This window comes from Lampris incognitus, chromosome 2, assembly GCF_029633865.1.
Source record: "Lampris incognitus isolate fLamInc1 chromosome 2, fLamInc1.hap2, whole genome shotgun sequence".
Lineage (NCBI taxonomy): Eukaryota > Metazoa > Chordata > Actinopteri > Lampriformes > Lampridae > Lampris > Lampris incognitus.
Window position 1 is genome coordinate 112,326,382 of NC_079212.1, and position 24,985 is coordinate 112,351,366.

General features: G+C 43.1%; 1 protein-coding gene across 1 annotated transcript in view; it reads left to right on the forward strand.

Annotated features, from left to right (window-relative positions):
- phc2b (polyhomeotic homolog 2b (Drosophila)) overlaps window positions 1-24,985 on the forward strand; it is a 117,345-nt gene that overhangs the window by 76,124 nt on the left and 16,236 nt on the right. The window contains exon 10 of the mRNA XM_056273488.1: window positions 23,522-23,693. Within this exon, the coding sequence (XP_056129463.1) occupies window positions 23,522-23,693 (172 nt within the window). The remainder of the gene's footprint in view (window positions 1-23,521; window positions 23,694-24,985) is intronic.

Consider the following 24,985-nt stretch of genomic DNA (forward strand, 5'->3'; position numbering starts at 1 on the left):
CCTAAAAAATGCTGCGCCAGAAATTGGTCCACCCCAAGGATCGGGTCTCCCGGCACAAATAGAGTAATATAGTGTATGCTGTTATGTGCCGGGAGGGTTGCCGTGAGTTGTACATTTGGGAAACCAAACAGATGCTGGCCAAGAGGATGGCACAACACAGAAGAGCTAACGTATCAGGCCAGGACTCCACAGTCTACACCCATCTATAGGCCAGTGGCCACTCTTTCAAGGATGAGGATGTGCACAGTCTTGATAGAGAGAAACGCTGATTAGAACGGCGAGTCCAAGAGGCCATCTATGTGAAGAAGGAACGACTATCCCTGAACTGAGCAGGGAGCCCAGAGTACATCTATCATTATCTTACAATGCTGTGATTACAACTATTCTGCAATCCTCTGTGAATAGTACACATTGCCATTGTAACTCTAGTTAATGGCCATGGCAATATGCATATGAAACCGATCGTTGTTTTTGGTCGTTATGTCACTGTATTGTTTATAAGGGTACCTGCAGTCAGTTGAGACTGAAGAGGTAACTTAGATAAGTGATGAAATGTTTCTCCCAATAAACGTGTCCAGATGAACTTATTCACCTTCATGTGATGGTCTGCTTCTAGGGAAATTTCACTGATATTCAACCTTGTCTCTGTCTATCTGCAACAGGCATAGCACATGAAAAACACCGAGTTTTTTTCAGGCCACCAAGTAACGTGTGTCGATGTCACTTGGCCACCAGAAAACTACAGCCAATCCACTCTAAAAACACTTTTCAAAACAAGCGAAATAAAACACACCCTTGTTCTCTCACCTAAGCTAAGCTATGTTTCCAATGGTGGAAATGATATCCCATAACACAAGCACAGAGGATATAACTGATGATGATACAGAAGCTTGCTGACAATGCATTCTGGTACATGTAGCTGTTGTGGGAAAGACTCTGTGAGCAGGACCAAGGCCATTTTCTCTGTCAATATAGCACGATGTGAGGTCTTTATTGCTTCAGTCGACTACATTACTCATCAGTACAGCTTGCACATTCGCAAAACTATCTCTGGAATTTCCCTGTAAAATGTCAAAATCAAAAATAAGACTGCTACCTGGAGTCATTAAAAGATGACTGTTGGAGGATCTTTAGGGTATAATTCACTCAAGTTCAACTTTAATTGAAGACACAAGTACATCACAAGTATGTGAAGGGATGAATTGCCATATGTACATATAGAATACAGCACAACCATTGCCATTCCAATTGCACATATGTAAATACTTCAAGAAAGGACTTGTTCCTGCTGACTTAAACAGAGAGTCTGTAAGATTTGCCATATCGATCTCATGTGTAAAATATCAGAAGATACGTTTTCAAGGATGAAGGCCTGTATGCAAACACTGACTGTTAATAAAGAGGCGTAGCCCAAACTTCATAAGCTATGTTTATAAACTGAGAATCATGCAAAACACTGATTTACATTACAGAATACTTCTGGGGGGATTTTAACTTCCAAGCAGTGCTAAGGCTGGAGAAACACAAGGAGTAAGTGGAAGGTATGGCTAGCATTTAAAGGAATAGTTTGGTTTCCAGTTTTTGATAATGTGTCATACTTGCATAGAATCAAAAAATCTCATGAATACCTTTTTTATGTCTGTTCCTGTAGTTTGAGTTCGAAGGTACGTTGAATGATGTATTTAGCCTAGCTTAGTTCAGTTGCTATATGTCTACCGGGATCATTGGCAGCTCCTCACAAAAGAAGGGAAATACACCTTCTTCAAGGCAGATTTTTTGATAGTTTTTACTTATTAGCCGAGCATTGACATATTTCTCATGCAAAATCCTAAAAATTAGATTTCTGTCGTGATTTTTTTTTTTGTAATACTCATCTCTGTGATCTTCTACACAGTGAAAGACAATACATATCATATGTCTTCTTCTGTGGCAGAGGACAACGCATATGCATATATAGGAAAAATAGTTTAAAACTGTCATCTAATTTTTTTTATTTTGCCTACTTGTGAAAATGTTTAAGAAATTTTGTTAATGTAAGGTTAACAAGTAGAAAGTATTGACGATCATGTTTGGAGAAAGTGTATTTCCCTTCTTTAGGGAGGAGCTGCTAATGATCCTGGTAGACATCCAGCAATTAAGTTAATCTAGGCTAAACGTTCAGTTCAATGTACCTTCAAAATGACAGAGGTATCCATGAATTTGTTTGACTCTATCTAGGGTTACACTATACAACTCCTACCTGATTACAGCCAGGATTTATGATCAGGTTGAAACTATGCTTGTCTGCGCTATTATGCAGATTTTGGGGCAGTCAGAGTGGACGGTTGGCACAAAAAAAATCAAGAAGTGTATGAGGTTTCTAATCTCTTGCCTCCCAGTTTAGTTTCAGACAAGTCAGAGCCACTACAATTATATCAGACATGTTTTGATTTTTACGACTGAAATCTGGATGTAATCGAGTAGTGCATGCTGGTGAACAACACAAATCTGAACAGATCCCATTAATGTTTCATGAAAATTGGGAGCGGGAAAAAACTATAAATACAGGACATAGGGAAAGAAAAATGGCGAACAGACAGGGGAGCAGTCCATGGGTTCATTGGAGTACACAAAATGGCAGAAACGTTAATTAAATTGTGGCAGGACATTGTGAATTACAAGACCTATCATAACCTCATGGACAAAGAAAGAAACACCTTTAGTGATTGTTTTGCTACTGGCTGCCTCTTCTAACACGAGAGCTGTTGAGTAGTTGGGCAGTGTGTGAGCTCATCTTGCATTAAGTTATCCCCAATTTTTCAGTCATCATAAGAAATCTAAAAAAAATCAGTCAGCAAGTATGAGATGTTTTTTTCATAATACGATAGGATTTAAAAAGTTGTGTAGGGTAAATATATCCGAGTTAAAATTTCATGAGGGATATTTTAAACAATGTTGCTGAAAAACATTTGGCAGAGCCTATAGAACATACACTCACTGGCCACTTTATTAGGCACACCTGTCCAACTGCTCGTTAACACAAATTTCTAATCAGCCAATCACATGGCAGCAACTCAATGCATTTAGGCATGTAGACATGGTCAAGACGATCTGCTGCAGTTCAAACCGAGCATCAGAATGGGGAAAAAAGGTGATTTAAGTGACTTTGAACGTGGCATGGTTGTTGGTGCCAGACGGGCTGGTCTGAGTATTTCAGAAACTGCTGATCTACTGGGATTTTCACGCACAACCATCTCTAGGGTTTACAGAGAATGGTCCGAAAAAGAGAAAATATCCAGTGAGCGGCAGTTCTGTGGGCGAAAATGCCTTGTTGATGCCAGAGGTCAGAGGAGAATGGCCAGACTGGTTCGAGCTGATAGAACGGCAACAGTAACTCAAATAACCACTCATTACAACCGAGGTATGCAGAAGAGCATCTCTGAACGCACAACATGTCGAGCCTTGAGGCAGATGGGCTACAGCAGCAGAAGACCACACCGGGTGCCACTCCTGTCAGCTAAGAACAGGAAACTGAGGCTACAATTCGCACAGGCTCACCAAAATTGGACAATAGAAGATTGGAAAAACGTTGCCTGGTCTGATGAGTCTCGATTTCTGCTGCGACATTCGGATGGTAGGGTCAGAATTTGGCGTCAACAACATGAAAGCATGGATCCCTCCTGCCTTGTATCAACGGTTCAGGCTGGTGGTGGTGGTGTAATGGTGTGGGGGATATTTTCTTGGCACACTTTGGGCCCCTTAGTACCAATTGAGCATCGTGTCAATGCCACAGCCTACCTGAGTATTGTTGCTGACCATGTCCATCCCTTTATGACCACAGTGTTCCCATCTTCTGATGGCTACTTCCAGCAGGTTAACGCGCCATGTCATAAAGCTCGAATCATCTCAGACTGGTTTCTTGAACACGATAATGAGTTCACTGTACTCAAATAGCCTCCACAGTCACCAGATCTCAATCCAATAGAGCACCTTTGGGATGTGGTGGACCGGGAGATTCGCATCATGGATGTGCAGCCGACAAATCTGCAGCAACTGCGTGATGCTATCATGCCAATATGGACCAAACTCTCTGAGGAATGTTTCCAGTACCTTGTTGAATCTATGCCACGAAGGATTAAGGCAGTTCTGAAGGCAAAAGGGGGTCCAACCCGGTACTAGGAAGGTGTACCTAATAAAGTGGCCAGTGAGTGTATATATATATATATATATATATATATAAAATCCAGTGAGTCAACTAAATTCTTTTAGACAGTCTCATAAAGAATTTACTTGACTCACTGGATTATTTTGCTCCTTATTTGTTGAGCACGTTCCCAACCATTGAGTGTTTCTTTTAACAAAGTTTATATATATATATACACTACCGTTCAAAAGTTTGGGATCACCCAAACAATTTTGTGTTTTCCATGAAAAGTCACACTTATTCACCACCATATGTTGTGAAATGAATAGAAAATAGAGTCAAGACATTGACAAGGTTAGAAATAATGATTTGTATTTGAAATAAGATTTTTTTTACATCAAACTTTGCTTTCGTCAAAGAATCCTCCATTTGCAGCAATTACAGCATTGCAGACCTTTGGCATTCTAGCTGTTAATTTGTTGAGGTAATCTGGAGAAATTGCACCCCACGCTTCCAGAAGCAGCTCCCACAAGTTGGATTGGTTGGATGGGCACTTCTTTGAGCAGATTGAGTTTCTGGAGCATCACATTTGTGGGGTCAATTAAACGCTCAAAATGGCCAGAAAAAGAGAACTTTCATCTGAAACTCGACAGTCTATTCTTGTTCTTAGAAATGAAGGCTATTCCATGCGAGAAATTGCTAAGAAATTGAAGATTTCCTACACCGGTGTGTACTACTCCCTTCAGAGGACAGCACAAACAGGCTCTAACCAGAGTAGAAAAAGAAGTGGGAGGCCGCGTTGCACAACTGAGCAAGAAGATAAGTACATTAGAGTCTCTAGTTTGAGAAACAGACGCCTCACAGGTCCCCAACTGGCATCTTCATTAAATAGTACCTGTTAGAGCCTGTTTGTGCTGTCCTCTGAAGGGAGTAGTACACACCGGTGTAGGAAATCTTCAATTTCTTAGCAATTTCTCGCATGGAATAGCCTTCATTTCTAAGAACAAGAATAGACTGTCGAGTTTCAGATGAAAGTTCTCTTTTTCTGGCCATTTTGAGCGTTTAATTGACCCCACAAATGTGATGCTCCAGAAACTCAATCTGCTCAAAGAAGTGCCCATCCAACCAATCCAACTTGTGGGAGCTGCTTCTGGAAGCGTGGGGTGCAATTTCTCCAGATTACCTCAACAAATTAACAGCTAGAATGCCAAAGGTCTGCAATGCTGTAATTGCTGCAAATGGAGGATTCTTTGACGAAAGCAAAGTTTGATGTAAAAAAAATCTTATTTCAAATACAAATCATTATTTCTAACCTTGTCAATGTCTTGACTCTATTTTCTATTCATTTCACAACATATGGTGGTGAATAAGTGTGACTTTTCATGGAAAACACAAAATTGTTTGGGTGATCCCAAACTTTTGAACGGTAGTGTATATATAGATCTTTTTTCCCCCTTTCTCCTCAATTGTATCTAGCCAATTACCTCACTCTACTGAGCTGTCCTGGTCACTGCTCCACCCCCTCTGCCGGTCCCGGGAGGGCTGCAGACTACTACGTTTCCTCCAATACATGTGGAGTTGCCAGCCGCTTCTTTTCACCTGACAGTGAGAAGTTTCGCCAGGGGGACATAGCGCATGGGAGGATCACGCTATTATCCACAGGCACCCCGACCGACCAGAGGTGCCAGTGCAGTGACCTGGGGCCTCATGTATCAATCGTTACTATGGGCAAATTTATGCGTACACACCCATGGGATTTTTTTTAGCCCTGAAGTTTGTCTCAGAGACCAGTGTAGAACCTGGTTAACCCCTGAATTTAGAAACCGATTGGTTAACACTGATGTCTTTGCAGACCTGGGTGATTGCTCGTTGCAAGAGGTAGACAGTAGATGTTAGGAGGAAGGGATTACAAATAACCATCATGCTTTGCTGCTGACTGTCAGACAATCGTGAGGGCTAAAAAAGTCCATGGGTGTATATGCACAAATTTGCCCATAGTAACGACTGATACATGAGGCCCCTGGACACACACCCAAATCTGGCATCCCACCCACAGACACAGCCAATTGTGTTTGTAGTATGCATAATTTATGTTCATAATTTATGTTCTCCAAATTAACTCCAATCAATGGCTGCATTAACATTTACTTTATTGAAACATTGGAGCAGGATTGGTTAGCTAAATTGAACTGATCTCTCTGTTAGCATGTTGCTAATTTGCTAGCTGCATGCTTACCTACAACTAACCGATGAGAGCCATATCTTTAACCAGTTAGGCAATCATTAGTGATCGATTACTTGTATTTTTTTAATTGTTCCTTTAGTCAAACAACTAATTTCTAAGAAAAAAAAAGTTGCAAAAAAATGAATGCTGTCTCAGTCACATCTGTTGCTTGTTGTAGAGCTTCCTTAACATAAAAAATTTGATTTTTATGATTTTTGTTAAGAGTATCAGATTTTCCAGATACGTTACTTTTTTATTTCTGTTTTATTAGATTGTTTTTTGTTTTCCCAGGTTTTAACCCAGGATAGCCGGCGTTGTTACCTACTGAGCTATCCAGCTGCATGTGTGTGTGTGTATATTTTTTTTAATTTTTTAGTCTGGTGAGTCAAGTAAATTCTTCGAGACAGTACAAGCCTGTTTCATGCCATAAGCAATCATCAGCTGCCAAAGCTACTCGAGGAAAGGACATACTATTTACTGCCTGGTCATGCACATCACATACACAATGTCCAATACACCCATTTCACACCACGGCCATCTTGGATTTTTAAAAAACCAAGTGGTGGGAACTTAGCCACGCCCCCTTCTTACTCAATCGCAAATCAATGCAGCCGGGGCCAGCAGCAAACATGGTTTGGACTACCAACCTCGAGCACCTACCGTCATTTACCACAATATGAAAACTAAGCTGGATCTTTTCTTTTTCGAGTACTTTCTGCCTCTCCTGTGCCAGTGAGGAGAGACACACACACAGGGCTGTATTCAAAGAAACCGTTTAATCACAATAAAATAAAAATAAGATACATTTCATTTTTATACTGTACATTCAATATTCATACATTAGATTGTCCCATCTACAATATTTTCATTCTTTGTCCTTTAACAAAACTGTTGGTTCATTTTAAACTAAAATATGTTTGGTCAACTGTCATTCTGTTGTAGCAATAAACTGGAACTCGCTACCAACTCAAATCATCAATTGTTTACTAAACTAAGATAGTGATTGCTCATCTCAAGGTGTGGGCTAAAAAATGGGACTGTACTGAAATTAAGTTAAATATGTTTCAATCTATCTAAGGTTTGTGTGCACTATTTTCTTGTCAGCTGAATTTAACAAAGGTTTAAAACAGTGGTCCCTGAAAATTTGTTAGGAGAGCAAACACAGTCCACAGTTGGTTGACTGTTCCACTTAGTGAAAGGGGTATGACTCCATCAAAAATGTGGTACTCCTTTATGCGTCTTATTGACCGTTCAACGTGTATTCTCAAGCCAGCAATACTCTGTGTGTCTGTGAGCTCATCACAGCTAAACGGTCCACTTGGGCCTAAAAATGCAGGGATGACAAGTTTTACATCTATTTCATCGAGCAGGTCTTTGATAAGGAAGCCCTTATCGGCCATGACCTCATCACCTGACTCTAAGAGGTCCAGAACACCTGACCTCTTAGTTATCTCCTTATCAGAACTACATCCTGTTTATAGATTACTTACCAGGCTAACTGACCCTGAGGGAGTCATCCCAATTAGGGATTTCAGTGTAGTGTTACTTTTATAATGGGAGTATGTCATGGTGTTCAAAACCTTCGAACTAGCTGTCTCGATGCGGATCTCTGTGCGGTCTAGTATCACTCTTGTGTTTGGGTAGAATTCCCTGAATACTGGTGGCATTAGCTCATCTACTGCTGCTCTACTAGGCCATACTGGGAGCATCCCTAACATAAAGAGCAAATAGTTGGCCCACATCGTACAGTTCCTGCTGACTGTGGCCGGCGACACATTGAATCGTACAGATAAATCCAGAGCAAAATAGCCCTGCCTCACACGGCACAAGAACAGGAAAAACTGATCAATCAGTGATAAATGCTCTGCATGGAAGCCAGACACAGAAATATGTTCTAGGTTATGGCTGTTCCTTTGCATTTGAGTCCATCGCACCATGGACTCTGCAGTAGGCTGTAAAGCTAGGAAGAGTGCTTTGAGGGTGTGGTAATCCTTAAAACCAGTGTAAAACCTGATCAGATTGGGCGCACACTGGAAGCGTTCTAGACCAAAACGCTCACTTTTCAGCTTTTTATTTTCGTCCTCCAGGAAAGCGGTGTGTTTCTTTACGCGTCAAGCTGGTCTTCCACAGAAAGGGATTTCACATCGTAGTCATGATCAGGTAGAGTCGCCCAAACCTCACTGGACACATGAGGATATGTCATACATGTGGGAAGCAATATAAATCCACACATTTTCCTGTTATCAAGATGATGTGTAAGAACAGAGCTATCCACTATTGAAAGATTAGTGAATATATATATATATATACATACATATATATATACATACATATATATATACATACATACATATTATACAATGCAGTAATCTACATGTTTGAAAAATTGTATTGTACTGACAGTAACAACTCACCCATCTCCCTCAAGTTCCTCTTCATGTTCCTCTTCATCTTCTTCCACTATTAAGTCACCAATGCGACTACAAACAGGAGCAAACATTTTTCAACGTCAAACTTCTGTCTCCCTTCTAATGTTTTAGTCACAGTGAAACTGGTCACCCCAATATTATTTAACTGGCTGTACATGGTGCAACCTCTGCAGCTCAATGCATACAGTAACGTTAAATGTACATGCAACCTCTGCAGCTCAATGCATACAGTAGGCCTACATGTACATAATGTCTGTTACAATAATAGCAGGAGGAGTAAACATTTAGCCATATGGCATCTTAATGTGGAATTTAGTTGTAAACAGGAGTGCGCAACTGTAATCGTTACTCACTCATCTGCTGACTCGGGTGTCACCTCCCCAGCAGGTTGACCACCACGAACAGGAACCCTAAAAATACAAGCTATTAATGGCAGGTATTATGTTTCATTTCATCAATATCCTAAAATCATTTTCATGACAACATCCAGCTAACTTTATTATAGCTCTGCATGACCTACCGTGATGTCTTTCTGCTAGTAAAGTTAGTAAACTTAGCTACCTCCTCGGCGTAGGTTGATTTGACCATGGGAAAATGGTCGGTAGAGTTCCGGGTTTCAGTTTTGTTAGCCCAAGAAACGTCTTGCGAAAACAGTCCTCGGTGAAGTGCTTTGAGCACACCCTGGTGTTGTCTGTGATCTATAATGACAAATGATATCTGACGTTACTGTCAGCAACATGTTAACTGTTATGGTTGTAGTTAGACCAGAAAGCTAGCTAACAACGTTGCTAGGGAGCTATCCAGCCAGCTAGCTAGGTAAAGGTGAAGGTATTGGTATTTACCTGAAAATGTGGCCCTGTATCCCTCTTAATTTTCACCACCCATGCCTTACGGGTGTGCAGGCGTTTGGGGAAGCGGTGAAACGTCAGGATTTATCTCTTTCCCTTCTTTGATAGGAGTTGCAGGATGGTACACAGCAGTACATGTTGCTTCCAGCAGTGTTTTCAATGAAGTAAGAAGGGGGCGTGGTTAAGTTTCCCCCCCCCCCCGTTTGGTTTTTTCAATCCAAGGTGGCCGCGGCGTGAAATGGGCGTATGGGGACTCTCTCTCTCTCGCTTATATATATAAACTTTGTTAAAAGAAACACTCGACGATAGGAAAAGGGCTCAACAAATAAGGTGCAAAATAATACAGTGATTCAAGCAAATTCTTCATGAGGCAGCACAAGCGACTTCCGGGTGGCGCTCGACTGCAATGCACACGCAGCTCAACAACTCCTAAACTCTTTTTTTCAGTTACTCTTTCGACCAACATTGATAACACATCGCAGTACAATGTCTCAAGGAAAGCCCGTGGGCAAAAGGGGAGGCGAGAGTATGACGCCGTTAAAGAAAAAAACCTATGTTTACGATGGCAAAGGAAGAGCTCGACGACGCCATAGCTAACGCTGTTAAGACCGCGTTGCTAGAACAGCAGCGTGACCTTAACACGTTAATCCAGTCGGCAGTGAAAGAAGCATCAACAGTGTCCTCATCCCACAGTTAACAGAACTAACGCGTCAAATTCAACATATCCAAGACAATATGTTTGAAATGGCCAAAGACCTCGAGTCCTTTCACAAAGCTATCTGGAGCAACACGGCTAAATTTGGCTCGCTGCAGGCTACGGCGAGAGCTAGCAAGCAACAAGCGAATGATCTTCAGCATCAAGTGGGGGAACTCGCATCAAAGATCACTCGGAGGACCATCGCCGGCGGTCCAACGTGAGACTGGTCGGGCTGAAGGAAGGCGAAGAACGGTCGAACGCCATTGTTTTTATGAGCAAAAACTTGCCGAAGTTGATACCTTCATTGGGATAACGGGTTATCCGCATAGAGAGGGCCCATAGACTTTACAGCAGAGTTAGCACAGATGCTAGATGCTAACCGGCCTCGCACGCTGCTCTTCAAACTGCTCGACTTCTCTGATCGTCAAGCCATTTTGAAGGGAGCTAGAGCTCAGCCCGTTAAACATAACAAGCAAACCTTGCTGTTCTTATTGGATTGCAGCAGAGAAACGACGAGCAGACGGAAGGAGTTCGCCCCGGTACACAAGAGGATGATTTCGCTTGGGCTCCAGCCGTTCCTGCTTTACCCGGCCCAGCTGAAAATCACCTATCGTGGGCACACTATCAACTTTGGGACGCCACACGAAGCCGAGAAGTTTCTCCAAAACACCTTTCAACCTCCACCAGCCCTGCAAAACCAAGAAATGGCCGCTTTGCTCCGGGAGCCGAACAACGGCAACAAGATGGACGCCTCGTCACCGCCACCGTGAAGTTGGTGCCCACAGCTAAACGATCTTGGTATGCTTTACACTGTGACTACCTGCTAATTTAGCTATTCAACAGTGATGGGACTTGGACTGATGTTGCTATTGTTCACTCTTTATGGCTGTTTATTCCTCACATTGCTTAACAAAGCTTGTTGAAGTTAATGACGTTCTGCTGTGCGGGTTATCTGATAGTTTATGTCATAGTGATTGAGTCGTTCACATCACGCATTGTTCACTCTTGAGCAATTTTCATATTGTTAAGATAAGTTGGTTGATATTTATGATGTTCTATTGTGTGGTTTATTTCGCGTTCTATATCATGGACTGAATAGCCCACAGTGCTGAAGCTCTTTATGTACTTTGTGTATTGTGCCATTTTCAACATCTCTTCTGTGGGGTTATTTCTGTTTGTTTTCTGTTGTTTGTTGAACATCATGAGACATAGGAGGGGAGAGGGGTTGTGAAGAGTGGCCTTGCAGTACGCGTGCCACCGGAATGACTAGTGCATGTTCCATGCAAACCTTAGGTGTAAGAAGGACCTGGCGGTTTGCCTGTTTGTATATAGTTCTGTTGTTAAACTTTCAATTTGTCTATGTTAAATGTATTGTGCGGCCATTAGCTACTAAGAGACATATTCTCAGTTTAAGTCTTTTCTTTACTACTCATATAAAGTGGACTGTTTACATGTTATTTTGCTACACCACCATTTAAATGGCCAACTTAAATATCTTGAGCTGGAACGTTCAAGGTCTGAACTCACCCAGTAAGCGCGCTCGTTGCCTGGAATTTTTACACTGCAAACATGTTTCTATAGCTCTGATTCAAGAGACACACCTGACAGCGAAGGGCGCACAGTGGTTCCAAAACAAGCACTATAAAATTATAGCTCATTCATGGGCATCAACTAAAGCTAGAGGTGTCCTGATTATAGCAGAACGGAAATTAGAGCTTGTGGTTATGGAGAATGGTATTGACAGTGATGGTAGATTTGTCTATGTGCTGCTCTCTGTTAACTTCTATTAGCGTGTATCTACGCACCTAATGTTTTTGATTAAAACTTTTTGCCTTTCATCAGTGCAACTCTGTTACGTTACCGAGACCCTCATTGCATTGTCTCTGACGATTGCAATACCACAGTCTCCCCTGAGCTTGACAGATCTACAGGCGCACTTAACGCAGGTCCTCCCTCATCCTTAGCTCTAAGATCCTTACTGGTTGACTTGAACTTAGTGGATCTCTGGCGCATTCGTAATGACAAAGTTAAAGTATATACCTTTCATTCTAGTCGTCATGGCACCTCCTCCAGTACTGATTATATATTTGTCAGTCCTTCTGTTATAAATAATATACCCCATATTAACATGCTCCCTCCTTATCTTAATCTCTGATCATGCCCCTGTGTCATGCATTTTACCACCATTAATTGATTATCCCAAAGCACGCAGATGGAGATTTAATGACTCTCTGCTTAGCAATGCTGATTTTCTATCACAAATGAAAACACAACTTGGTGAATTCATTGAACAGTACGTTGGGTCATGTGACAATCCCCAAACATTATGGGAAGCAGCGAAATGTTTTACAAGAGGCACATGTATTCTTTTTCTTCTAGGTTAAAAGCTGAGCACAATAAGCGTTTTTCTGAAATTGAGCAGGAGATAGACAGAGTGGAGGAGGCGCAGAGAGAAACACCCTCTGAAGCCAACACCAATATTCTCGAGGCGTTAAGGGGAGAATATAGAAATTAATCCATAAGCAAGGCCATAGAACCAAACAGAGATATTATTATGATGGCGACCGCCCGAGTAGACTATTACCCCTCCGTTTAAAACAAAATGAATCCAAAGCAGTGATTAATGCAATTCGTACAACAGAAGGTGACGTTGTTACAGATCCCAGTGCAATCAACAGTGTTTTCAAAAATTTCTACAGCAGTCTCTACACATTAGACTGCTGTGTAGATACGGAGAAGTGCACCATCTTTCTTCAAAATTTAGCCTTTCCTTGTCTGGATAACTTAGAGAGCTTAAGATTAGAAAGCCCCATCTCTTTAGAAGGGCTTGAAACAGCAGTAAAAACTCTCCAAAAGGGCAAGAGTCCTGGTTTGGGCAGCCTACCTCCAGAACTGTATCTAGCCTTTTGGGATCAGATAGGACCTCTTATATTGGGCTCTCTAAACTTTGCCATTGAACAGGGGTCCTTTAATAGGGACCAGAGAAATGCACTCATCACCATCTTACTCAAGAAAGGTAAAGATCCACTTGAATGCTCAAGTTATCGCCCAGTTTCGCTGATTTGTGGAGATGTGACTCTTTATGCCAAGGTACTGGTTACTCGCATGGAGGCGGTAATTGGGAAGTTAATTCACTTTGATCAGACGGGATTCATGAAAGGGAGAGTAGCATCAGATAATGTTATGGGGCTCCTGCATGTTATCGAGGTTGCAGATGCCATTCCAGAGGACTGTGCTGTTCTCTGTCTTGATTCTGATAAAGCTTTTGACAGACAGGAATGGAGTTACCTATGGCTAGTCATGGAGAGATTCGGATTTGGGCCTTACTTCATCTCCATGACACAAATGCTATATGGTCATGCTACAGCATCAGTTCTCACAGGAACATATCAATCACAACTCTTTCCTTTACATTGCGGAACCAAATAGGGTTGTCCGCTTTCCCCTCTGCTCTTTGCCTTGTCCCTAGAACCCCGGGCTCAGTCCACCAGAGAGTGACACAATATATCCTATAACCATAGACCAATCAGACATTATATTTCATTATATCCAGATGATTGTCTTCTTTTCATGTGTAATATTCAGACATCACTACTGCAGGTCCTAAAACTCTTTGATCTATTTAAAGGGATGGCAGGATATAAAATCAACTGGACTAAATCTGCTCTTCTTCCATTGAATACCGCTGTATTAAATACCAGTTTGACTGCTGACACCCCTAACTGTACATCCTTTACATACCTTGGCATAAAGATTTACCCCAGTCTTAGTAGAACCGTTCAGGAAAACTTTTTTGGCTGTGTAAAAGAAGAGTACACATGATCTGAAGAGGTGGGGCTCTCTTTATGTGTCTTTACAAGGCAGAGTTACAACTATCAAAATGAACATTTTGCCTCGGATTAATTTTTTGTTTTTTATGATCCCCCTAGCACCACCACCTAAATTTATCACGGAAATGCACTCCCTCATATCACAGTTCATTTGGGGAGGAAAGCATGCACGAATCAAACTTACAACCTTACAAAGAACCAAACTCACTGGAGGCTTAGCTGACCCATACCTTAATATTTATTATTGTGCTTTTCAAATTAGACCACTGCATGTTTGGAGAAACCAGGAATCTGAGGTCCCTTGGCGGGCTATGGAGGCGGCACGCGTGAAGCCACACCGTCTGGAAGGCTTATTATTTACAGGCAGGGGGCGCAAAAACAGTCTATGATACAGGAGCATTGTAACAAATTCTATTGATGTATGGGAAAAAAGTGGAAGTGATGATGGGCAAAATAGATTTATTTCATCAAACATCTCCACTTGGAATAACTATCACCTTCGATCAGGTGGGCAGGCGTTTACATTTCCCTTATGATCACAAAAAGGTGTCTTCACTCTCAGTGATATTTTTAATAATGCTGGACTCCGTTCATTCCAAGATATTAGGGAGGAATATGATTTACTGGACACCTCTCTTTTATTACTTGAGACTGAGATCTGCAATGAAAACATATGGGGTGCTCTGGAATAGGCCTTTGCCGGAGCACCCTGATGGAGGAGTGGATTGGTCCTGGGCAGGGTACTCAGGGGACAGTGACACGTATATATAACTCTCTGCTTGATCACTCTACTAAGACACTGGCAGTTGAAGGGGTGTGGGCCAGGAAACTCCGCATTGTCGGTCTGGAACCAAATTGGGAAACGATATGGTCTAACATAAGCAGTACCTCTAAAAATCTTGCACATCAGCTTATACACTATAAGATGATTCACAGAGCATAAGCTACACCAATGAAATGTTTTAAAATGAAACTAATTACCAGCCCTAACTGTACTTACTGCCGGAATCAGGTGCCGGGCACAACAATGCATATGTTTTGGGACTGCTCACTGATCAGAGATTTTTGGACACACGTCAACGTTGCGACAGTTATTAGAATCAACAATATTGCCTAATACCTATCTTTGTCTGCTCAATGACGATTTGTCTCGGTCTCTCAATTTAAATCAACGAAGACGAATGCTGGCAGACTTAACTGCAGCAAAAAAGACCATACTGACACTGTGGTTCTATCCCAAACTTCCTTTAATTAAGTGCTGGATGGCGTCCTACCAGAGCATAGTGTCTATTGAGTGTACAACAGCATGACTCAATAGAGCCAAGCCTGCCACTGTGCAGGCATGGTCAGGCATAGCTGTGTCCATAAGAGACTACCTTAAAAGAAGGTATCTCCCCCTCCCTGCACCCCTCCACACCCAATAACATCAGACCTGGAGCAGGCCAGCTTTGGAAGTTAGTAGAAATGGATGGTTGTATATACAGTGTATAGTTTTGTTTTATTGGGAGTTTTTTTCCTCTCTTTTCAGTCCACTATTATTTGTTTTTCCCTTGGGAATGTCTACCTCTTACCCTCAGCTACTATGGATACAGTTTTTTTATTCTGTAATTTTTCCCCCCTTTATTTAGGTGCTTAAACATTGTTACTATTGTGCTGCCAGGTTGCTGTTGTTTCTGTGTTGTGTCCTGTTTTTTAAAAATAAAAATGGTTGATCACAAAAAAATGAGGCAGTATAAGCCTGTTTCATGCCATAAGCAATCGTCAGCTTTCACATTATTATAATAATGTATACATATATATGCAGTGCATCCGGAAAGTATTCACACCCCTTCACTTTCCCCACATTTTGTTATGTTGCAGCCTTATTCCAAAATGGATTAAATTCCTTTTTTTTCTCATCAATCTACACACAATATCCCATAATGACAAAGTGAAAAAGGTTTTGTAGAAATTTTTGCAAATTTATTAAAATAAAAAACTGAAATATTGCATGTACATAAGTATTCACACCCTTTACTCAGTACTTGGTTGAGGCACCCTTGGCAGCGATTACAGCCTCAAGTCTTCTTGGGTATGAAGCTACAAGCTTGGCACATCTATATTTGGGGTATTTCTCCCATTCTTCTCTACAGATCCTCTCGAGCTCTGTAAGGATATTGGGGAGCGTCGCTGCACAGCTATTTTCAGGTCTTTCCAGAGAAGTTCAATGGGGTTCAAGTCTGGGCTCTGGCTGGGCCACTCAAGGACATTCACAGACTTGTCCCAAAGCCACTCCTTCGTTGTCTTGGCTGTGTGCTTAGGGACGTTGTCGTGTTGAAAGGTAAACCTTTGCCCCAGTCTGAGCTCCTGAGCGCTCTGGAGCAGGTTTTCATCAAGGATCTCTCTGTACTTTGCTCCATTCATCTTTCCCTCGATCCTGACTAGTCTCCCAGTTCCTGCCCGTGAAGAACATCCCTACAGCGTAATGCTGCCACCACCATGCTTCACTGTAGGGATGGTATTAGCAAGGTGATGAGAGGTGCTGTTACGACCCTCGGTCTGGAGAGGGTGCAACTATTAGTGTACTGAGTAACAGTGAGGTGAGGGTGCAACACAGTGAGACAAACGTATAGATATAATAAAATAAATATATTTATTAACAATGACAGGACAAGGGAACCGAACGGTTGCCAAAACAAACTATTAACAAAAGTAACCCACCCTTGACAGTGCTGAAAAGCACCAAACCTAAAGACAAAAAGGTGGCAACCGCTGCTAACCTAGTGTGTCTAACAGAGGTAAGCTACGTGATGGGGTGTTTGCCCATGGGCATCTTACCTTGATCCCCTCGCCCAAAAGAGCTAAACAACTAAACATAACTCAAAATAGTCACAATGCAAACTAAACCAAAAACGGGCCAGACGTTACAAACACAAAGTAACTACATCACACAAACTAAACTAGCTGGCCGGTGAACTGAACACATGTGGGGGTTTAAATGGGAGACTGCACAGCTGATGAAAATTGGATGATTCGTTGACCGGTTGATTAGGTGATGAGGAGCACCTGGCGGATACCTGAATGTAGAGTCAGAGTGATACAGGAGGCAACACAAAACTATACGGACACACCCGTGGCCGTAACACCCCCACCCATAAAAACAAGCCCCTACGGGCTTGTTAACAAAACAAAAACCCCACAAGAACCAAAACAAGACAATGTGCTACTTAACAGCAACATGTGACCAAACAAAACGGTGGAGCACCTCAGCCACAACAAGTAGCGCCGCTACATCCAAAATGTGACCCAAATATGGCCAGCACCTTCCCACCAACACATGGTCACCTACCAAGTGGCCCTCAACCACAACAAGTTACTGACAGACAACACAAAGTAGCACACACACCGTCACGGTGGCGACCCACGCTAAATGACGTAGCTGCGTTCGACCCGCAGGTGAACCAGCTACAACTAGTGACCACACCTCGGTCACCGTGGCGACCCACGCCAAATGACGTAGCTGCGTTCGACCCGCAGGTGAACCAGCTACAACTCGTGACCACACCTCGGTCACCGTGGCGACCCACGCCAAGTGACGTAGCTGCGTTCGACCCGCAGGTGAACCAGCTACAACTCGTGACCACACCTCGGTCACCGTGGCGACCCACGCCAAGTGACGTAGCTGCGTTCGACCCGCAGGTGAGCCAGCTACAACTCGTGACCACAGTCACAACACAAGGTGTGCCAGCGTGGACCAGCTGGTGGTGGAAGCAAAGAGCGCAGCGCGCCCCGCACTCATAGCCTTAAAGGTCTACCGTCCGCAACTCCCCTCCAGCCTCTCTGCCACAAATCCCGCCCCCCAAATCTCCCACTGGAGACCTGACTCAGCCTGCCTCTCAGGCGGGCGTCAGCACCCACGCCAAGTGCAACACAGGGGACCAGGGATCGAACCACAACAGCCTGGCCGGCAGCTCCGCCCTAGCATCGGACCTCGTCGGCACGAAGCTCTGCCACCAGAACCAACACCATGGCAGAGGATGAAAGGAAGTGGACCAGCAGCCATGGCCGTACCCACCACCAAACCAAGAACACACCAACAACACTAAACAATAATGAACACTGTGCTCAACACCACCCAACACCGAACGCTAACACAGCACACTACAGGAAACAGCAACTAGCCAGACCAAAGCCGCCAATATCCCGGACGAGCCCCCATTTGTTACGACCCTCGGTCTGGAGAGGGTGCAACTATTAGTGTACTGAGTAACAGTGAGGTGAGGGTGCAACACAGTGAGACATAAACGTACAGATATAATAAAATAAATATATTTATTAACAATGACAGGACAAGGGAACCGAACGGTTGCCAAAACAAACTATTAACAAAAGTAACCCACCCTTGACAGTGCTGAAAAGCACCAAACCTAAAGACAAAAAGGTGGCAACCGCTGCTAACCTAGTGTGTCTAACAGAGGTAAGCTACGTGATGGGGTGTTTGCCCATGGGCATCTTACCTTGATCCCCTCGCCCAAAAGAGCTAAACAACTAAACATAACTCAAAATAGTCACAATGCAAACTAAACCAAAAACGGGCCAGACGTTACAAACACAAAGTAACTACATCACACAAACTAAACTAGCTGGCCGGTGAACTGAACACATGTGGGGGTTTAAATGGGAGACTGCACAGCTGATGAAAATTGGATGATTCGTTGACCGGTTGATTAGGTGATGAGGAGCACCTGGCGGATACCTGAATGTAGAGTCAGAGTGATACAGGAGGCAACACAAAACTATACGGACACACCCGTGGCCGTAACAGGTGCCTGGTTTCCTCCCCAGACGTGACGTTTGGCATTCAGGCCAAAGAGTTCAATCTTGGTTTCATCAGACCAGAGAATCCTGTTTCTCATGGTCTGAGAGTCCTTTAGGTGCTTTCTGGCAAACTCCAAGCAGGCTGTCATGTGCCTTTTACTGAGCAGAGGCTTCCATCTGGCCACTCTACCATAAAGGCCTGATTGGTGGAGTGCTGCAGAGATGGTTGTCCTTCTGGAAGGTTCTCCCATCTCCACAGAGGAACGCTGGAGCTCTGTCAGAGTGACCATCGGGTTCTTGGTCACCTCCCTGACCAAGGCCCTTCTCCCCCGATTGCTCAATTTGGCTGGGCGGCCAGCTCAGGAAGAGTCCTGGTGGATCCAAACTTCTTCCATTTATGAATGATGGAGACCACTGTGCTCTTCGGTACCTTCAAAGCTGTAGACATTTTTTGTACCCTTCCCCAGATCTGTGCCTCGATACAATCCTGTCTCGGAGGTCCACAGACAATTCCTTTAACTTCATGACTTGGTTTCTGCTCTGACATGCACTGTCAACAGTGGGACCTTATATATACAGGTGTGTACCTTTCCAAATCATGTCCAATCAATTGAATTTACAACAGGTGGACTCCAATCAAGATGTAGAAACATCTCAAGGATGATCAGTGGAAACAGGATGAACCTGAGCTCAATTTTGAATGGCATAGCAAAGGGTGTGAATACTTATGTACATGCAATATTTCAGTTTTTTATTTTTGATAAATTTGAAACAATTTCTACAAAACCTTTTTCACTTTGTCATTATGGGGTAGTGTGTGTAGATTGATGAGAAAAAAAAGGAATTTAATCCATTTTGGAATAAGGCTGTAACATAACAAAATGTGGGGAAAGTGAAGGGGTGTGAATAATTTCCGGATGCACTGTGTATGTATATATGTGTATGTGTATATATATATATATATATATATATATACACATACACATATATACATACACACACAAACACTTCTTTCAGCTGCTCCCATTAGGGGTCACCACAGCAGATCATGTTTCCATTTCTTCCTGTCTTCTGCATCTTCCTCTGTCACACCAGCCACCTGCATGTCTTCCCTCACCACATCCATAAACCTCCTCTTTCGCCTCCTCTTTTGGCCTCTTTTCCTCTTCCCTGGCAGCTCCATATTCAGCATCCTTCTCCCAGTATACCCAGCATTTCTCCTCCGCACATGTCCGAGCCATCTCAATCTTGCCTCTCTTTGCTTTGTCTCCAAACTGTCCAACCTGGGCTATCCCTCCAATATCCTAGTCTAATATCCTAGTTCCTAGTCCTGTCCTTCTTCGTCACTCCCAATGAAAATCTTAGCATCTTCAACTCTGCCACCTCCAGCTCCGCTTCCTGTCTTTTCGTCAGTGCCACTGTCTTCAAACCATATAACATAGCTGGTCTCACAACCATCTTGTGAACCTTCCCTTAAGTCTTGCTGGTACCCTCCTGTCGCAAATCACTCCTGACACTCTTCTCCATTCACTCCACCCTGCCTGAAGTCTCTTCTTCACCTCTCTTCTGCGCTCCCTGTTACTTTGGACAGTTGACCCCAAGTATTCAAACTCATATGCCTTCGTTACCTCTACTCCTTGCATCGTCACTGTTTCGCTGTCCTCCCTCTAATTCACGCATAGGTATTCCGTCTTGCTCCTACTGACTTTAATTCCTCTTTTCTCCAGTGCATACCTCCACCTCTCCAGACTCTCCTCAACCTGCACTCTACTCTCGCTACAGATCACAATGTCATCCGCAAACATCATAGTCCACAGAGACTCCTGCCTGATCTCGTCTGTCAACATGTTCATCACCACTGCAAACAAGAAAGGGCTCAGAGCCGATCCTTGATATAATCCCACCGCCACCTTGAACCCATCTGTTATTCCAACTGCACACCTTACCATGGTCACACTTCCCTCATACATATCCTGCGCCACTCCTACATACTTCTCTGCAACTCCTGACTTCCTCATACAATACCACACCTCCTCTCAGCACCCTGTCATATGCTTTCTCTAAATCTACAAAGACACAATGTAACTCCTTCTGGCCTTCTCTATACTTCTCAATCAACATTCTCAAAGCAAGCATCGCATCTGTGGTGCTCTTTCGTGGCATGAAAGCATACTACTGCTCGCTAATCATCACCTCTCCTCTTAACCAAGCTTCTATTATGCTTTCCCATATCATCATGATGTGGCTGATCAACTTTATACCTCTGTAGTTGCTACAGTTCTGCACATCACCCTTGTTCTTGAAAATCAGTACCAGTATGCTTCTTCTCCACTCCTCAGGTATCCCCTCGCTTTCCAAGATTTTGTTAAACAGTCTAGTTAAAAACCCCACTGCCATCTCTCCTAAACATCTCCATGCCTCCACAGGTATGTCATCAGGGCTAAGTGCCTTTCCACTCCTCAGCCTCTTCATAGCTGCCCTCATTTCCACCTTGCTAATCCACTGCACTTCCTGATTCACTATCCCCACATCATCTAACCTTCTCTCGCTCTCATTTTCTTCATTCGTCAAACCCTCAAAGTACACCTTCCACCTTGTCAGCACACTATCCTCGCTTGTCAACACATTTCCATCTCTATCCTTGATTGCCCTAACTTGCTGCACATCCTTCCCAGCTCGGTCCCTCTGTTTAGTCCTTTTCTCCTTCCTCTCATACAACTCACCTTACGCCTTTTCCTTTACCTTTGCCACCTCTCGCTTCGCTTCGCTTTACGCTGCGTCTCCTTGTACTCCTGTCTACTTTCTTCATCTCTCGGACTATCCTGCTTCTTCTTTGCCAGCCTCTTCCTCTGTATAATTTGCTGTACTTCCTCATTCCACCACCAAGTCTTCTTGTCTTCTTTCCTCTCTCCTAATGACACACCAAGTACCTTCCTAGCTGTCTCCCTCACCTTTTCTGCAGTGCTTGCCAAGCCATCCGGCAACTCTTCACTACCACCCAGTGCCTGTCTTAACTCCTCCCTGAACTCCACACAACAGTCTTCCTTCTTCAGCTTCCACCATTTGATCTTCGGCTCTGCCTTCACTCGCTTCTTCTTCTTGGTCTCCAAAGTCATCCTACAGACCACCATCCAATGCTGCCTAGCTACATTCACCCCTCTGACCACCTTGCCGTCTCCAATCCATTTTAGATTGCGCCTTCTACATAATGTCCACCTGTGTGGACTTTCTTCCACTCTTGTACGTCACTCTGTGTTCCTCCCTCTTCTCGAAATATGGATTCACCACAGCCATTTCCATCCTTTTTGCAAAATCCACCACCATCTGTCCTTCCACATTTCTCTCCTTGACACCATACCTATCCATCACCTCCTCATCACCTCTGTTCCCCTCACCAACATGTCCATTGAAGTCCACTCCAATCGCCACTCTCTCCTCCTTGGGTACACTCTTCACCACGTCATCCAACTCACTCAAGAATTCTTCTTTCTCTTCCGTCTCACACCCAACTTGCGGGGCATATGCGCTGATAACATTCAGCAATACACCTTCGATTTCCAGCTTCATACTTATCACTTTGTCTGACACTCTCTTCACCTCCAGCACACTCTTGACATCCTCTTCCTTCAGAATTACCCCTACCCTATTTTACCTCCCATTTGCACCATGGTAGAAGAGTTTGAACCCACCTCCAATACTCCTGGCCTTCCTCCCCTTCCACCTGGTCTCTTGCACACACAGTATGCCTATCTTTCTTCTTTCCGTCATATCAGCCAGCTTTCTCCCTTTACAAGTCGTAGTGCCAACATTCAAAGTTCCGACTCTCACCTCCATACTCCTACCCTTCCTCTTCTCTCACTGCCTCTGGACATGCCTTCCCCCTCTCCTTCGCCCGACATTAGCATAGTTTCCACTGGCACCCTGCTGGTTAACAGGGTTGGTGGCAGTCGTTGGTAACCCAGGCCTCAACTGATCCAGTATGGAAATCTTATTTATGATCCGCATATTTGATTTGGCAAAGATTTTACGCTGGATGCCCTTCCTGACGCAACCCTCCCCATTTATCCAGGCTTGGGACCGGCACTAAGAATGCACTGGCTTGTGCATCCTCAGTGGCTGGGTTAAAGTAGTAGTAGATATATCTATATAAAATCCAGTGATTCAAGTAAATTCTTTAATAGATTTATTTTATAATTCTTATATGTGTGTGTGTGTGTGTGTATATATATATCCCTGTGATGGACTGGCAGCCTGTCCAGGTGTCTCCCCACCTGCCACCCAATGACTGCTGGGGTAGACTCCAGCTTCCCCACGATGCTGAGAGCAGGATAAGCAGTTTGGATAATGGATGGATGGATAGTTGTTTTTGTTTTTCTTGCCTTTAGTGCCATTGTTGCTGTTAGTTGCTCTAGTCTAGATTGTTGTCCCTAGCCTTATTGAAATGTGGACGCTATTGATATTGAAAGAGCCGACAGTCCCCACAAGTATCTTTTCACAATATTTTGAAGTCTTCCTACTTATATTGGCTCTTCTTGTACTTTTTGATACTGACTTTTCTTCTTTTTTTTTCCAGGCGTCTCGATCGGTCCAGGAGAATAAGGATAAGCCCACCTCATTGGTGGTCAGAGAGACTTGTCCAACCCCTGCCTTGCAACAGCATCAGCCTACACCCTCTCCACCACAGCCCACGAAGCCTACTGAGCAGCCCAAGGTTGACACCACCACACCCACTGTCCAGCCACAGGGTAACAAATCTGCATTCGTGTTATGCCATAGATGTAACACGCTTAAATCATTCTTCAAGTCATTCACAGACTGTTTGACTAACTTTGGCACTTTGACCAACTTAGTGTTGTGCAACATAAACATTGGTAGCATTCTTTCATTTGTGACTTTATGATGCGCTATCCAACATGCAGTGTGCAAAAAGTGGGAGCATGCACTGTTGTGACAAGTAAACATTGGGATACCCAGAAGTAAAATTACAACAAATCTTCCTTTTGAGATTATCAGCCAGTTAATTGCCAAAATTTGTGTGTTCCTTCAAGATAAGAATGCGGTTTTTCACAAAACATTGCACTCAAAGCATGCTTGTGTTGCGCTGCACTAATGAGGCACTGCAGTGTAAGCGTTGAATATTTCTAACTTGCTCTGTACTTTAAGTACAAACCCAGTATACAATCCTAGTGGTATAGGACTGTTGCACAGTACATATTGCCCCTGAAATTTGTATTTACAGCTTAAGCATTTAGCTGAAACAACTTACCCAGAGATACTTTCAAGGAGTGAGCAGGTAGTGATTCAGTTTCTTGCTTAAGGACACGTACATAGTTCCATTGTTGTCTCAAAGTGTGGTGAGGCAATGTGAGAGGCATGCTGTGTAGCAGACTTGAGTTGGGATAAATGAAAACATCAGAGAGCTAAAAATTTAAACACCTGGAACAAACCTTGTCCAAGTTATGAAGTGTGGTTAAATGGGTATCAAAATGCTGTGTTCTATTTAAATTTAAAATGTGTTCAATTTAAAATCTATTCAATTTAAAATGTGTTAGCTCCAACAGGAAAACTCTTTGTCATTTTTGAAATCAGTAAAATGTCTTTTTATATGGCAAGATGTTTGCTTATTTTGCACATTTCGTTTGCCAGTTAGCTTGATTAAAAGACACAAGAGTTAACTTGACATAGGTAAAGACAGTATTGGTAAAATAAGGAAGTAAAAGGTGCTGGGCATGAATGGGTATTTATTAAAATTACATGAGAGAAATCATGTCTTTGTGAACACTGTCTCCATAAGAATGTCATACAGTCTCTGTACATCTTGTAACATGAAATATTATGCGAAGCCACAAACTGGCATTTATGGCTTTTGAGTTGGGTGTGATGCATAGTGGAGTTGCACTACTTGCCATCAGGGCAGGAAGCTTCTCCATCCACTGACCACAATGCCTAATGGATTCTGAAATAAACCTGAGGTTTTCACTGTTATATCTACCAAATATATTTTTCAAAGAATGGAAAAGAACCTCTAGACAATTGC